Here is a 17,072-nt window from a genome sequence, read left to right as displayed (position 1 = left end):
TCCAGATACATTTACCCATTATGTCTGGGACAATAAACCACATGATACCGGACAGTGGCGTTTTTTATTATTAAAAGAAAAATCTTCTTGGAATAACACGTCTTATTGATTTTTGTTTTAATTATCTCTACCTATTACACACTCACCCGAACACCAAAGGGTATCTGTCGAGCCATAGCTGGTATCATGCACTATTTGTTGACGGCATACTGCATCTCCATGATCCTTGAAGGGACTCTGCTTCATCGCAAGGCCTCCCGGACTCACAAGGCCCCAGCCAAGGGTTGGGTGATCATACTCTGCGTTTGGGGTAAGGATTGGTAGAAATATTAGTTGTGGGTGGTGGTGGTGGTGATAGTGGTGGTGGTGGTGGTGGTGGTGGTGGTGCCAAAGAGCCGCCTCTCAGTAAGACATCTCGTACCCACAAGGCCCGGTCAAGTAATAGCTGATTGGACTTTGGGTTTTGGATATGGATTGGAACTTTGGAAGCATAACCAGTGATAGTGATATAGTGTTGGTAGTATATGCTAGTACTCGATGGTGACAATGCTGTTGATGGGTTTAGGGGTAAGGGCTGATAGTTATATCAGTTAAGAGGAAGAGTGGATGGTATTTTTGATAGAGGTTATAGTGGTGTTGTTGGTGGTGGTGGTGGTGGTGGTGGTGATGGTGGTGGTGGTGGAAGTGGTAACACAACAAGGCCTCCCGTACTCACAAGGGTTAAGGCTGATATACATAACAGTGATGGTCGTATATGTGATGATGATGATGGTGGTGGTGGTGGTGGTGGTGTTCTTACCTACAAGGCCCCAGTTAAGGGTTGGCTTTTCGTACTTTGCGTACGGGGTAAGAACCGGTAGTTTTACCATTGATAGTTGCGGTTGATTGTGCTTTTCGAAGGGGTTATGGTGATGATAGTGGCCGTGCCACTCATACCCATAAGGCCCCATTCGAAGGTTTGCTCATAACGTAAGTGGACCCATTCGATCGCCCATGGATGATGGGAACATGTCCTATGGACACTGTTGTTCAATCATTAAAAATGCATTTGGGTATTGATTCATAAATCAAAATAATATTCCGTTTCTCAATTTTCTTATTCATGACAAATGTGAAAGCAGTGAAGTTTTTAAGCAATCAAATAAAACAGCATTCTGTTTCTTTTCCCCAATAGGCATTCCATGTGTGATGGTAGCCGTATTGATGGGAAGTGTGATTGATGGCTATGGCGGTGAATGTGCGTAAGTATTTACTAGAATAACGACTGGTATTCAAAACTAACCAACTATAATCGTAAAAAGGATTGCGATTGATCGGAATTGATTGCAAGTCATCCGATCAATCGCGAACTTGCAATTAGTATTGAGCTTTCCCCATCCTTTGTATATCACGTTAAAAGAAGAACCTAGTATAAATGCTCCTGAAAAGATGTGTCATTAAAATTACCTCATATTGGAACTATGAGCAGAAAGTGCAGGAAGGTATAAAGAAAACAAAATAACATGCCACATGCGTGTGTAGTCCCACATTGACATTTCTGTGTGATCGTCTATACGATTGTCAGCAAGATGACGTCATTTTTGTTGCTGTTGATCATTTTAAACCTAAAAATGAACATTTATTGGAATGTACTACATAATCATCCTTTACAAATTGTTTCCGGGCAGTTTCTTTCACAATATATTCACACAACCAGTACTCAACTTTACCTGTAACAATTTTGAACTGCACTTTTATTTTAAATAGCTGCTGGTTGAACATACAATACGGAACTATGTATATGTGGCTTGCAGAGGTTTGTCTTGTCGTAGTGGTGAGTAGATGATACGCAATTTTACTATTTTCCCGGTAGCCGGAATCACTATACCCCCTTCACATATACGGATTTTCTTACGAGTCCTTACGGATCGCGCCAATTCACGGATATTTCACGGATCCTTACGATTTGGCCACTTTTACGACCGATTTAAGATTTGTTACGAATTATTACGAGCGATTTACGGCAAAATTTCATGAGTTGTTACGAGTTGCCACGGATAACTACGAGCAACTTACGGGCATGTGACGACCTGTTTACGTGTTGTTACGAATAGTTACGAGTTAGTAACAAGTATTTACGAGTCCTTACGATTATGCAGATTTTATACTTTTCCCCAAATCGTAAACAACACCTAATAATACGTAAACAATACGTACGAATACCTAAAGTATACTTTCTATTCGTAAAGTACTCGTAACTACAGGTAAAGTGCTCGTGTTAGCTCGTAGCGACCCGTAAAGCCATCGTAACACGACTCCGAATGAAATCGTAAACAACACGTAAGCACTCGTAACTAATCCCTAAAAAAAATCGTAAACTAGCCGTAACAAATCATTACAAATATTGTTACGAGACATTTACGGATCCTTGCGAGCAGTTGACGGATGGTACGTTATTTGTTGTTGCGAGCGGTTTACGATACTTACGGATTGTTACGAGCTATTTTGTCATGTCAAAAAATTTGCCTCTCCCTTCACGCGAGTTGTGATGAGTTAATTACGGATACCAGCGAGTTATTTATGGATTGACTACGAGTTGGCGATACGTAAAGACTCGTAAAAATCCGTGTATGTGAAGGGGGTATTATGAACTATTAACCGGTACTGGCATTGTTCGTTTCTTTACGGGAATGGCTTAAATCACGACTCCAATTTCGACCAATCAATGGCTAGATTTCTAAAGAGAGGTATATAACATAAAATATATAGACTCTAGATATAATGCTTGGTGGTCCTTGCGAGTATTCCAGCACGGTGGTCGAGACCGTCCCAGTGGATTTGGTTAGTTACTTGAGTAAACGTAGCACATATTTATTCCATATCCCGCAGTTCTGATTAGTTTAGCTTTACCGCACCTACATTTAAAAGAAACAGTAACCTGTTGGTTATTAGAAGAATTATAATCATAGTTTTGCCAGTGAATCAGCTCCCGAACTGGGAGGAGGGGGCAGAGCAGGGGCGGATCCACGCACCGATTCTACCGGCCCGGGCCCCCCTAGCCCCCCCCCCAAAAAAAAACAGTAAAAAAATTGGATAGTAACGTAAATTTTTACCTTATTATAAAAAATTACAAAAAGCGGGTCCCCGCCCCTAACAAAATTAAATTAAATTAAAAAAAATTGCCCCCCTCCCAAAAAAAAACAATAAATAAAATTTAAAAAATAGTGGTCTTCCTGTCCAGCATCCCCCGCTTATTCACCGACCGGCTGATATTTTCTCAAGATTTGGGTCTCCCCTCTTACCGCCGACTGGATCCGCCCTGGGGCAAAGAGGGGGTGAGGGGGATGGAGGGGTGGACCTTCCCGCTAAAGGTAATCTGGGACGAGAGGGACAAAAGGGACACAAAATTGGGCAGAACACCTTGTCCAAGGATGACTTGTATGCACCAAGCAAGGATCGAACCGGGACCTCTCATAATTATGTTAGTCAAGAGCATTCACAATATACCACAGTGCTCTATCTCACTCTCAGTTGGATGTAAATATCATTGAACTTTTTACCGGTAAATCTTTTAGCCAATACTTATTTTGAATAATGTGCTGACTGGGCTAGTCCCTTGAATTGTCAGTGAACGGAGCAGCTGGAGGGCACCGCCCCCCCCCCCCCCCCACAGGCAGAGCCGATGATTGAAATGGGTGATATACATATTGCAAAATTGTTTTGGGGTTTCTGATGGTATAACTCTATTATCAAAATTAACATTTACTTTACTTGTATTAAAGAGAACTGTTGCTCAGCTAGCGACATGAGCGTCCTTGGACGGTGTGTGCGCTCTATACGTTTACACTATTTGTATCATTGTTATTAATATTTCATTATGTTTATTCTGATTCTATGGTTACAGGTTAACACCGTTCTCCTGTATCTGATCATGCGCACTTTTATCTCTCTCAAGGCGAACACAAAGAAGAGTGATACTGACAGACTCAAGTAAGTAAAGAACCTTAACTAAACAGGAGAAATACAAGATTTCCTAATTAAAGATAAAGTTATCTTAAAGCTTTTTAAAAAAACAAATTGCGAGCTTTCTGGTTTACTTTAAGCTTCTGGTAATTACCAGTATCACTTGCAAAAAAACGATCGGGTATAGAAAGTGCTCTAATATTATGAGTAGAATTAGAAATATCAACGAATACAGATAAACTGAAGAATTTCGTCTTGCTCTCAGCAGACTGGTCCACAAGAATGAAAAGAAATTGGAAGCTAAATAACGGACTATGATTGGCTGCCGGACAGTAGACGTAATGCCAGCCGTTTAATGAAAACGGGCTGTAGCAATAAATTATTCGTATTAAGTATTTTGACGTCACCTGTGCCTTGAAGGCTAAAGGTCAACTGAAGCATTGTATTCCGCGGATCTCTCTTCCCTGTATAGTGCAGTGGGTTCTAGCGTGCAAAGGTGGTAACTCTTCTCTACACGATGTCTCCATTTAACTCCTTATCCGAGGGACGGCAGCCATAGCAGTATGACGAAAGTATTTACATTATCAATTTTCAGGGCTACTGCTCGTGCTTTGTTGATCATGATGCCTATGCTGGGAATGACTTGGGTGTTCGGTGTGCTGCAGGCTTCGTTCAAAAGTGTCTTTTTGCAGTGGTTGTTCATCCTATTCAATGCAATGCAGGTAACAACAAACAAACAAACAAACAACAACAAACAACAACAAAATCACAACACTACAACATCACAACACAACATAATTAAATAACAATTATGATGATGCCGATAATAATATCAATGATAATAATAATAACTTAATTATATGATAATGACAAGAAGTAGTAGAAGAAGGAGAAGAAGAAAAAGAAGAAGAAGAAGAAGAAGAAGAAGAAGAAGAAGAAGAAGAAGAAGAAAAAAAAGAAGAAGAAGAAGAAGAAGAAGAAGAGGAGGAGGAAGAGGAAGAAGAAGAACAACAACAGCAACTACAGCAACAACAACAATAACTAGAAGAATAATACTCGGGCAAAATTGAACATATCAAGATTTGGTATGGAAATGAAATCTTGGCAAGTTTCAATCCATAGGTAATTAGAAAGATTTAGAAATCTAGCAGGAACATTCAAACCAATACAAAAAAAAATAGCTTCTAATTTCATGACGTTTCGATAGGATGACATTTTAAGTATCGGCATAATTACACAATTTAAAGAGTTGAGAGAAAAAATACTCTTGCCCTTTGTCTAAACAGTTAAAAGTTACACATCTGTAAACGTCGAGAAATAAACGTCTTGCCTCTATCTTAACCATCGTTTAATATATTTTTCGTCATCAGGGACCCATGTTCTTCGTGTTTCAGTGCGTCATGCATCCAGAGGTGAGATACCTTATCTAAAAAAAAAAACTCACCAAAACCACCCCTCTCCCTCTTTCATCGCCACGACTATGCGGCGTCATTACTTTCTCATCTATTTCTTCATTTTCTTGTTATATTTCGAATAAGAGCACATTACAAGAGCAATCCTTCTCAATAATATATTACTACTATGATATTCTTCCTGTTTGTGATAGTGTATAATGAGAGAGCTCATAAAGTTACATGTCACATCTATACCTGGACGCAATCTTCTCTTTAATTTCAAACTTGTTCAGATTATCTTATTTCATCATCCTGTCAAGTGATTTTGGTTTCCGTTTGTCGTAAACAATGATGCGAAACGTCGTAAATCACAAGCTATATGAAAGATCCGTGACTTGACAGATTTAATATCTATAAAGACGTGAATCAAACCAGTGTTTAGCTACGAGGTATGTGTGTTTGTGTGTGTGTGTGTGTGTGTGTGCGTGTGTGTGCGTGTGTGTGTGTGTGTGTGTGATGGTGGGTGGGTCGGGGGGGGGGGGGACTTGCTCCCAATCGAATAGCAAAAAGGTAAGGGTAAGGTAAGGAAAGGGAAAAGGACAAGAAAATAAAATGATACCCCCCCCCCCGTTACGGATACCCTTCCTCATGGATGGCCTTGTTAACTCACATTTTTCTATCTAATAAAACTGGTGCTGACCCCCCCCCCCCTCCCCCCTCCGATGGCTGTAACACTCTATTATTTAAGTGGGCTCACACTACCCAACTTATTCACGTGCGCGTGCGATTGTTTTGCACTTGCGTGCGTGTGTGTGTGTTTGTGCGTGTGTGTATGTGGGGGGGGGGGGGGGTTGGAAGGGTGGGGGCAGATTGGTTCACGAACAAAGTGGTCATATCATTCAAACAATGGGCGGAAGAAATATAGTGGCAAGATTGTTATGTTTCACATAGTGTTAAAATTTATTATCTCTTAACCAAAACATTGTTAAATTTAACATAACATAACATGGCATAATCAGCTATTAAGAAGAACTAAAAGATCATTCTATGTCTCTTACTGTATACCTATGTAAGAGAACGTTGGAAAACAGCTCGTGGGCTTTCTCGTTCTTTTTTGTCCGTTTGGGAAAATAGCATAGAAGAATTGTCTCCTTAAAGAGGATTGCTCTTCAAATGCCATTATATTATAATAATAAAAGTTAATTGTAGTATCGATGGCAAAAAAAAAATCAGTTTGTTTGGCGGTGTGCCTAAGGGATTAACAAGGTTGGATTGCCCTTTAACGCACATCCAGAAGGATTGTCGTTCTGGCGTAAGTTTTGTTGATAGTTTTAATACATAATAAATTAATCACACCATTTTCTAGACAATTTAGAATTGCATGATCAATAGTTAACTTGAGACAATAGCAGAACTTTCGAGAAAAAAATGCATTCGCTGGTCTATATCCCATTATGAAAAAAAAAAGATGTTCAGATTACGCAATACGTCGTTGTAATCTCCCCTATAAATGGATCGCAGCTTTTTTCGAAAAATCAACTCAAGCGAGATTACAATACCCTATTGTTTGTCCCGAGGAATCATGTTCGGATTACGTAATAAGTCATTGTTATAATGCTAAATATATTACTCATTGCGGATGTAGAATCGAAAATAATATCGCCAGTGATATTCGTTTGTCTCGCAATGTATGGTCAACAAGGGATTTAAAAGATCACGACGTCTCGTGCGCCGCTGCAATACTTCGTCAGGTGACTGTTGCAGCGGCGCACGAAACGTCGTGATCTTTTAGATCCCTTGTTGACCATACATTGCGAGACAAACGAATTTCACTGGCGATATTATTTTCGATAAATAATTGTTATGTTTGCATATTTTGAATATATGACATGCAAGGCTATTGAAATTCCTTGGGTTGATATTTCGAAAGTAGTGGTTATCGTGTTATATTTCAAAAGGTGATGGGAAAGGCCATTGAAGTGAATTTAAGTTGATACTTCGAAAGCACCTGCGGTCGTGTTCATTATCCTTTAACGCTAACTTATTTAACTTATTCATTAACCCTTTAACCAACTAACAGGTCCAGAAGGTTATCGGCCGCAAGCGCAAGACAGGCGACTCGTCCAAGTGGGCCATGAACTCCTCGACCTCTGGCACAGGTCGAACCGAGTCGACAGACAACAAGGGTCATTCTCAATTCACAGAATCCAAGATGGGAAAAGGTCTTTAAAAAGGATGTGTGGAACCGGTCCCCGAAACAATGACGTCATCGGGATAATTTCTCTCGACGGTTGAGGTAGTTTATTAATTCATAAAAGATAATATTTGTTAAAGAGGGTTTAAAATGGCATGTTCATGCTTTGATATTGATTAAGACATAGTGAGGTTTTTTTTATCGGAATCATTGAATATTTTCGAGCACTACATCGACTGAAAATGTTTTCCATATTCAGAAATTAATTCAATTAAAGACTCACTTGTGCAAGGGTAATTAAACGTTTTAAGTAGTACAGAAAAATATTAAATGGGTAAATAAATTGATAAGTCTGAATTATTTTTGAATTGTGTTCTATTGATGAAAATAACACAACATTAAGAATGATACATTTTGTTTGATCGTCTCGAACAACTAAAAACGAATCTAGTCTCTGCCAACTTCAGAAAATAATTCAAATTATGAAAGCGTATCAATTCTCTTTGCTTAGCATAGTGCCATTGTATTGGTTACTAATTGGTTGGTTGGTTTGTTGGTTTTACCTGAAAGCATGAGTGTGCCTGTAAGTAAGCAACCAAAGGAACAACAGCGTAAGTCCTGTCCTAGGGACTTGGTAATGAATATTAAAGCCTTACCAAATGGCACTAGCGCATCGATATGATTTCGAGCCCGGGTCCTCCCGGTTACGAGCCCACTGCTCTACCACTGAGCGATCACGCCTCTTTAGGATACGATAAAACATTGTTGTTAAAATTAAAATCAGGATATTTTACTTAGAAGTTTAAAGAAAATTGATACTAATTCACTTCTTTTAAAGTCAACTTAATTCAATATAAAAAACAATGAACAAATGTACATGATATAGATTTACTGTCATAAAAAGACGGAGCGGTGGCTGAATATCAAATTTAAGACAAACATGATGTCGCACAAAACATTAGATATCATATTTATATTATTCATATTTGTAAATATTTATGTAAAATACTAAAGCGTTGATTTGCTATCAATTATAAGTCATGGAACTATTTCGTCCATTTTATAGGATAGGAAGAGAACTGGATCAAAGTTAATGTGAGACAATTTTTCGGAAAAAATATTAGAAATTCGATTAGTGAGCATGGTTATAAGAGCTTTTTAATACTTTGTTGTTGTTTTTGGATATTATGCTTATTAGTTTATTAATATCATTGTAATAAGCAATGAATATTTATTTTTATTTTTTATTAGTTGTAACGTATTTTATTACATTGCTATGCTTTAAAAAGTCTTTCATCTGATGCCCGTGTGCCAACTATTCAATGCCTTTCAAAAATAAGTCTTTCACTCTGAATTTTTTCTCAGGTTTTTACAAAGGCGCAATTTCTGTTACGCAAGATGTATTTTCTGTCATGTATATTTTGCAATTTGTAATCTATTCAAATGACGCAATTTTCACTTTCTCTTCCATTAAATATGTTTTCGTAATTTTTGTTGGTTTTTGTAGTTTACAAACATGACTTACATGTATATCAAGGCAAATAATTATAATGTCGTGTAAATATAAAGGGCATTTGAATGATATCACCATTTTATGACTGAAAAGATCACAAGAAGTAGTAAGAGTATCACATTGTTGATAGTTTAAAAATTTGTGTACTTGTTTCCATATATTATCTCCCCAATTGGACTTTCAGGCATGTCTAATGGTCTTTCATTAATTTAAATATTTGATACATCAATATTATACTATTTGAATGTTAGATTTTAAATTTTTAATTTGTAACTAGAGATGATAATATACAGGCCATGTGATAAGGATTGTTTGTGTATATCAATGTTGTAAAGTTGTTTCAGTGTCTGTTGAAATATGGTACGTAGTGTCTGTCCTCATTTCCCCCATTTTGTTTAAAGATTTCATTATATCAATCAAATACTACTATTACAAAACTTCTGACAAAGTCATTTACATTTTGAGATATTCTTATAAATATTTTGCACTTTATCTACATTCAATGCTAATATCAACAACAAAACTTATCATATATGATATTGCGATATATGTTGGGAGAACCAATACCGTCCGAAAGTGAAGCGCGGTAAAAAACAATTTTTGTGAATCTTGGTCACACATGAACCCTAACGTTTACACGGGACATTTTTATAGAGATTACTTGCAGTCCGCACGCCTTCATATAAATTTTACAAATTACTGATCAATGTATGCATCTATAATCATTCTTATACATATGATTTGTGATATAGGAAGCATTTCATTCTTATACATATGATTTGTGATATAGGAAGCATTTCTTTGTGCCTTATGCGTAGCATGAATATCATGTAATTTCGTATAATCATATACTCGTATTACTATCATATTTCTCAAGTGTAAACAATGTGCGTAATTACTGATTTTAATCGAACAAAAATACTTTCACATACATGTTTATATTAAAACACATGTTGTCACGTGATCCTAGTTTATATACTAAAAATAGGTCAATATTTTCTAATAAGTTTCCTTAAAATGTGTCCTATTTTTAGAAAATTGTCGATGAATGTGAAAATTCGCAAATGTAAGATATTTTTTAATGACTATAAGCAAATATTGTAATATATTATTTGAATTCAAATTCCGCACCAGAGAGATGTATGTATATATATTATTGAGGCACATGTAGATAAGAACATTCATTAAGATTGAAAATGCACTTACTAGAATTACCGTCATCTCGTTGTGAATTTCGTAGATTTAATTGGTTGAATATAACTTTTAAGGAAGGTATTATAATTTAAACTATAGATTATAATACACTACGTTTATTGTTCACGAATCCATTGCTTATTGATGTAAATCATGCTTAGGCAAATTTGAAGCACTATTATATTGTATCTAAAAATTGAGTTAATTGAAACAAAAGAAGCTCAGACTGTCACCTAATTTCCATATCAACTAATCAAAACATTCGGGACATATTTTACAATTTTTTAGAAAAATCAGTATGCACTCAAAAAGCTTGAGCGTTGAAACACCATTTACACGGGCCGAGAAGTGGTAACATTTTCATAAAGGGTACATTCACTATTTTAAAATGACGGACTCTGTAAATATTGAAGGTAATATGTTCAAAGGTGGCAATCTACCATTTTAAAACAATTGGCATTTCCTCGACCGTTTTAAATGTTGATTTAACATGGCTTTTAAGAGTGTTTCATAGAATATCTGTAATATCATGACAAGAAGAACAAAAGCATGAAAAGAAGGCAAAATTATGAGGGGTATGGGGTAATTCAGCGCCCTTGTCTCCTTGTCCTATGTCATCCGGTTAGGATTGTCAATCAATATTCTGATCATTAAACACCATCGAATGGCTACAATGTCCGTACACATTTTGTGATCGCGAACAAAGAATTATCTGTAAAAAAAGAAGAAAGATAGAGCACCTTTAAATTACTACACATTCAATAGTTTTTTCAAACACAGTGTCAAGTACACTTAATTGTTTAGTGTATCATATCAAATAATTTCACTTAGTACACAATCAACCATTAGTTGAAGGTGGAGGGTGGGGGGGGGGTACCCCTTATTCACTCCAGAATTGACTTATTGGTACATCTGTTATTGTTATTTATTATTTTCTGGCATTGTGACAGGGGGAGGGGGCATATACTGGAGGGGCCTCTGCTGATATGTTTTAACAACTTACAGCAAACTTTAAGTTTGTTAGGCATTAGTATAATTTTTTTAATATCAACTACTGCCATTTAGAACGGACAATAATGTTTAATATGACACCATGATGCATGTCGATGAAGTAAGCATGCAATGGTGAATAAAGAAATATGATATATTTAAAGGAAGATTTAAAGACTCTAGTAGTGAATGAATAAGTTGGTCATGATTACTAGTTACTTGTCAAGTCTTAAGGAATTGGATTTTAGTCATTTCTTAAGACATTAAGTGAAATTGAGTATAGCAAAGAATGGCACAGTCTACATCAGTATGAGCTATTTTCTGTGTTTCTATTTAATCAAACGCTATACTTAGGTACAATGCTTAATAACCTGTTTCAGGTTTGCAAAATAACTAACAATATACAAACAGAGCTTGTAATAATAAACATTTAAAAAATTTATAGGTTATAATTCAAGTTTTTGATCAAAGTACCGTGCGGATGGGGCAGGAAATGTGTGTTTGTGCTTCATGGAAGTTTGCTGTACCGGTACTCAACGTTGACCCCTTAAATCATTTATTTAAAATAAAATAATAGTACCGATCAATAAGTGTTGTAACCTGGAAATTCTGTGGGTACGTTAATATTACACACTCTGTAAAGGATTGGGAATTTTAATAGATGAAAACAGAATGATACGGTTCGTTATGTGAGGAAAATGTTATTAAAACTGCCTTTGTCTTTCATATTACATGTTTTTATCGCACTTTCAATAAAAGTATACTTTGCACAATTTTACTGTGTCCGGGAGTGGTAATTATTGAGTGTGTGCGTGGATCACATCTACCATTTATAATATCAAAGAGCTTATCAATTTTGTGCTTTGTCTTAGGACTCTCTCTGATATCCTTCTCTCATTTCATACTAAATTGAAAATAGCTTTTCCATTAATTAATATCCCACTCTGGTGAAAGAAAGTAATACCCCCCCCCCCCCCACCTGTCAGGATATTGTCGGTAAAATTGCGCTGCCGTCGGGAAAAAGAGAAAAAGGGGAGGGGAAAAAGGAGAGGGAAAGGAAAAGAAAAGAAAAAAAGAAGAGGAAAAGAAAAGAAAGAAAGGAAAAGAAAGGAAAGAAAGAAAAAGAAAGGAAAGAAAAGAGAAGAAGAAAGAGAAAAAAAGAAAAAGAGGGAGGAGAGGAAAGAAAGGAAAAGAAAGAAAATAAAGAAAAGGAAATAAAGAAGAAAAGAAAAGAAAAGAGAAACAAAAGAAACGGGAGATGAAAGAGGTAAGAGCCTGATACGGGAAGAGTGGGTGTATAGAGAGGGGGGTTGTGGGGTGGAGTCTCGTCGAGGGAGCAAGAAAGATACGGGTAAATATGTTGCTGTGTCGGGTCAGCTGTGTCGGTATTCTTGCTCGATCCTCGTGTACTATATCGCTGCAGAAGTTTGAAGTCGGTGAGATGTATATTGTCGGTCGGCCGACAAGTTTTTTTCCCTACGAACTGTGACTTTTTATCCGCTGTGACGACTTCGAGAGTGACTACAACTACAGTGCTTGTATTTTCTCGAAGTTTCACTTTCCTATAATATCAGCTAAAGAAATCAAAGGTTTAAAATTTTCGGGAAAACTAAATTTAAACAAGGATTAAGAATCAACAACGGTACGACGAATCGTCTTCCTTTCTCTATATTTTGGTGAAACGCCAAAAATTTCGCGCTTCGCGTGGGAGGGGTAAATTTTATTTAGACGAGTCGAGGACGGTACAAACGAATCGTCTTCTTTCTCTAATAATTTAAGGAAACGTCTAAGCTTCCGCTATTCGCGCGGGAGAGGGAAAACTGAATTCAGATAAGGATTAAGAGTCGAGAACAGTACAACGAATCGTTTGCTCCCTCTCTCATAATTAAAGGGAACGTCAAAGCTTCCGCGCTTCGCGCTAGAGGAGGGAAACTGAATTCATACAAATTGGGTTAAGAGTCGCGAATGGTACGACGAATCGTCTGCTTTCTCTAACAATTTAAGAAAACGTCTAAGCTTCCGCGCATCGCGCAGGAGGAGGAAAACTGAATTCATACAAAGTAGGATTAAGAGTCGAGAACAGTACAACGAATCGTTTGCTCTCCCTCTCTCATAATTTAAGAAAACGTCAAAGCTTCCGCGCTTCGCGCGTGAGGGGGGAAACTGAATTCAGATAAATAGGGCTTAATACTAGTCGAAAACGGTGCAACGAATCGTCTTCTTTCTATAATGATTAAATCAAACGTCTAAGCTTTTCGCGCTTTGCGCGGAAAGGGGGGAACTGAATTCAGACAAGGATTAAGAGTCGAAAACGGTACAACGAATCGTCTGCTTTCTCTAATAATTTAAGGTAAAGTCAAAACATCCGCGCGAAGCGCGGGAGGGGAACTTCATTCAGACGAGGATTAAGAGTCGACCACGGTTCAACGAATCGTCTACTTTCTCTTATAATTTAATGAAACGTAAAAGCTTCCGCGCTTCGCGCAAGAGCGGGAGAAATTGAATTTAGACAAGGATTAAGAGTCGAGCACGGTTCAACGAATTGTGCACTTTCTCTAATAATTTAATGAAACGCCAAAACTTCCGCGCTTCGCGCGAGAGGGGGAAACTGAATTCAGATAATTAGGGCTTAATATGAATCGAAAACAGTGCAACAAATCGTCTTCTTTCTATAATAGTTAAATCAAACGTCTAATCTCTTCGCGCTTCGCGCAGGAAGGGGGGAACTGAATTCAAACAAGGATTAAGAGTCGAAAACGGTACAACGAATCGTCTGCTTTCTCTAATAATTTAAGGAAAAGTCAAAGCTTCCGCGCTTTGCGCGGGAGGGGGAGAAACTGAATTTAGACAAGGATTAACAGTCGAGAACGGTACAGCAAATCTTCTTCTTTTTTATAATAATTTAATGAAACGCCAAAGCTTTCGCGTTTCGCGTGGGAGGGGGGGGGGGGGACTTCATTCAGACAAGGATGAACAGTCGAGAACGGTACAATAAATCTTCTTCTTTTTCTAATAATTTAAGGAAACGCCTAAGCTCCCGTACTTCGCGCGGGAGGCCTATCACCCACACCCCCTCTAATGAGCGCGCTTTTTGATTCGCTTGCTCACTACCGCTCCTCCCTATAAAAATAAGATCCTAGCTCCGCGCCTGCATTAAAATATATAGCTATGAGGCTGAATAAGTTGACGAAATAATTCGTATATTTATGTCGTCGAGGAAAATGACCATTTGCGCATACGCAAGTACTATAAATAGTCCATAAGAAATTTAGCCTTCGCCCCCGGGTTTATAGGGTTAAATTTGTAGATATTGGGACATTTAATTTTGTCGGTAATTGGTGGCTAGTTTTGTGGGTAATCGTTGGCCTCTACACCCCCCCCCCGACTGAAAAAGGTCTAGCGACGCCCCTGTGCGTGTGTGCGTGTGTTTGTGAGTGCCGTGCGTACGTGTTTGTTCTTTGTGTATCAATAAAACTACATTTTTATACGACCGTCTTTTATTTGTATATCTATCCATCTACTATATTTATCCGTCTACTTGAAATGATTGAGTTAGTTATAATAAGCGGAAAATGAAGTCGACAAGCTTCGACCTTTTTCAATATTTTGACTTAACCTGCGTGTAGTTCCCTTACATCGCTCTCAAACATAAATTACTTTTATTCTGTCCAGCAGTCTGTCTACTTGCCCTACTCAAACTGGTGTTCGACTCGCCACCCCCAATTCCATAGTGTTGGCTACGTATTTGGCTAGAACATTTTGGAGGGAATGAGGTGGGGTGGGGGAGGGGGTAGCCTCTTGTCGATGGCCCTCGCTTTGTTGGGTCCGTAAACCGAGAATTTACGGACTCCGAGTCCAACAAAGCGAGGGCCATCGACAAGAGGCTAGGGAGGGGCGGAGGTGGTGTCAGATCGAATTTGCAGGCAGGGTAATTGGTCATCTTATTTTCCTTTTTTTTTTTGCGATCCTGCCTACATGGTCCTAAGATTGACAATATGCCGACAATGTCACATGACCACGCTCTCGTAGCAGCGCCCCTGTACATACCACTTTTCCTTGTATTATATGTTTATAATGATTTATCAAACATTCCACAAAACAAAAAGGGGAGCTTGACCCGTACAACCTCTTTCTGGATGCGTCTTTGCAATGTATGCTAAGAGCTGACTTATCATTTTGTAAAGTAAATACTGGTAGGTGAAACAATGGTGAAGATTTATGTCGATGTTTTTCTTTCGTTGAAAAGAAGTTCCGACATCACCAGCATACATGAAGGGGCAGAAAGGGTTTTCCCCCTTATAAATTCCAAGAATAAGAAATTCCGTCTGCATTTGTATCTGTATTTGTATTTATATATCTGTATATGGTAAGAAAATCATTCTTAAGCGCATGATGTATCGGTCATCATGCACCGGGTCATATAGGCTATCTATAACAAGTAGTTAAAAAAAAGCTTAATTTTTTTTTTTTGCATACATCTTCATAAATTCAGCCAATGATATGCTAGCAAGAAGCAGATATCTTCCCAAAATGACGGCTTGATACACTACTTCGCAAATATCGCTCTTTATTGTTAACACAAACAAAATTAAAGTGTTTTCCACTTTCTTCTAGAATAACTTGTTTTGGCGACAAATACCTCTCCATCCCTTCCCTCCTGAGGCCAAGGCGCGCGGGCAGGCAGGAAACACTGGGTACGCCCGTTGTGCGGTGACATTAAACGATTGACACTCTATCATGCAACACCGATATGGTTGTAAAATCTAGTGATAATAGTATTTATCCAAACATTATCCAAGATACAAGCTGTTTAAAGGGAAGATTGAGTTCTGGGAATAGGTGAAATATAATTTGTGAGCGTTATCGTTTTTATTATGCGTGGAAGTGAGGACGAGCATCAAAGAAAAAATGTTCCCTGAAAAGCTTGGCTCTTCAAATTCTTTCATATTGTTAATATGACAAATTGACAAGTAAATTTAATAGCTTAAAAATGAGGCCGATTTGTATGCGACATGTTTGTGTAGTCCCATTTACATCTTACATCAAGACTGGGCAAAATTTTCTGTCATTTTGATGACTCCAGAACCTTGCAGTGCACACCAATACTTATATGCTACATGTTCAACTTTATCTGATCGATTCCACACCGTTTCTCTCACAGTGCAATCGCATAGTGACCAGAACTCAACTTTATCTTTAAAGAGACCCACACGCCGCACGAAGAATCAATACAATTAAAGGTCGTTCACATCAGTTAATCCAAAGTCTGAAAGATAAGGATGATTTCTGGTAAAGATGAAAAATAACTTGTGAGCTTCCCTGTTCTTTTGATGTCAGTTTGGAAGGATATCATAGGAGAAATGTCCCCTAAAAAGGTTTTCTCTTCAAATACACTCATGGCCAAATTATGACGAGAAATACCAAGGGGGTTTTTCATAAAGATTCTAAGTCGAACTTAACTCTAAGTTGGACTTAAATATTATGGAGAGCCATTTGTGGCCTTATAATACATTCAAAAGCAAAATTCAAGTATTTTAGACTTTTCATAAATTCCACATCAAGAACATGAAATCTCCCACGATAATAGAACATAAGAATGATTTGAATCAACATTTTATGCCTTCTAAAATAATTTTTGCAAAATATTTTCAATAGTGCTTACGGCTTTCCATAATTGCTCAGTCAAACTTAGAGATAAGTTCAACTTCGGATCTTTGTGAAACACACCCCTGATGTGTTTGTGGACCATACTCTAATGATACGTGTATGTGTATTCCCACATGATCAATACATCCAAACTGCTCGGACCCCGGTTTCAAGACTGAGTCACGTCCTCTATAGATGG

General features: G+C 37.7%; 1 protein-coding gene across 1 annotated transcript in view; it reads left to right on the top strand.

The window, feature by feature from the left end:
• The window catches only part of LOC752125 (adhesion G protein-coupled receptor L2), a 39,305-nt gene extending 28,353 nt beyond the window's left edge, over positions 1 to 10,952 (top strand). The window contains exons 11-17 of the mRNA XM_030981849.1: positions 160 to 310; positions 1,175 to 1,241; positions 1,747 to 1,813; positions 3,884 to 3,969; positions 4,538 to 4,664; positions 5,313 to 5,354; positions 7,417 to 10,952. Coding sequence (XP_030837709.1) covers positions 160 to 310; positions 1,175 to 1,241; positions 1,747 to 1,813; positions 3,884 to 3,969; positions 4,538 to 4,664; positions 5,313 to 5,354; positions 7,417 to 7,566 — 690 coding nt within the window. The 3' untranslated portion in view covers positions 7,567 to 10,952. The remainder of the gene's footprint in view (positions 1 to 159; positions 311 to 1,174; positions 1,242 to 1,746; positions 1,814 to 3,883; positions 3,970 to 4,537; positions 4,665 to 5,312; positions 5,355 to 7,416) is intronic.
• The last annotated feature ends 6,120 nt before the right edge of the window (positions 10,953 to 17,072 follow it).

This window comes from Strongylocentrotus purpuratus, unplaced genomic scaffold, assembly GCF_000002235.5.
Source record: "Strongylocentrotus purpuratus isolate Spur 01 unplaced genomic scaffold, Spur_5.0 spur5_scaffold_12, whole genome shotgun sequence".
Taxonomy (NCBI): domain Eukaryota; kingdom Metazoa; phylum Echinodermata; class Echinoidea; order Camarodonta; family Strongylocentrotidae; genus Strongylocentrotus; species Strongylocentrotus purpuratus.
Note: the sequence above shows the minus strand (reverse complement) of the source record. Positions and strands in the feature narration are given on the sequence as shown.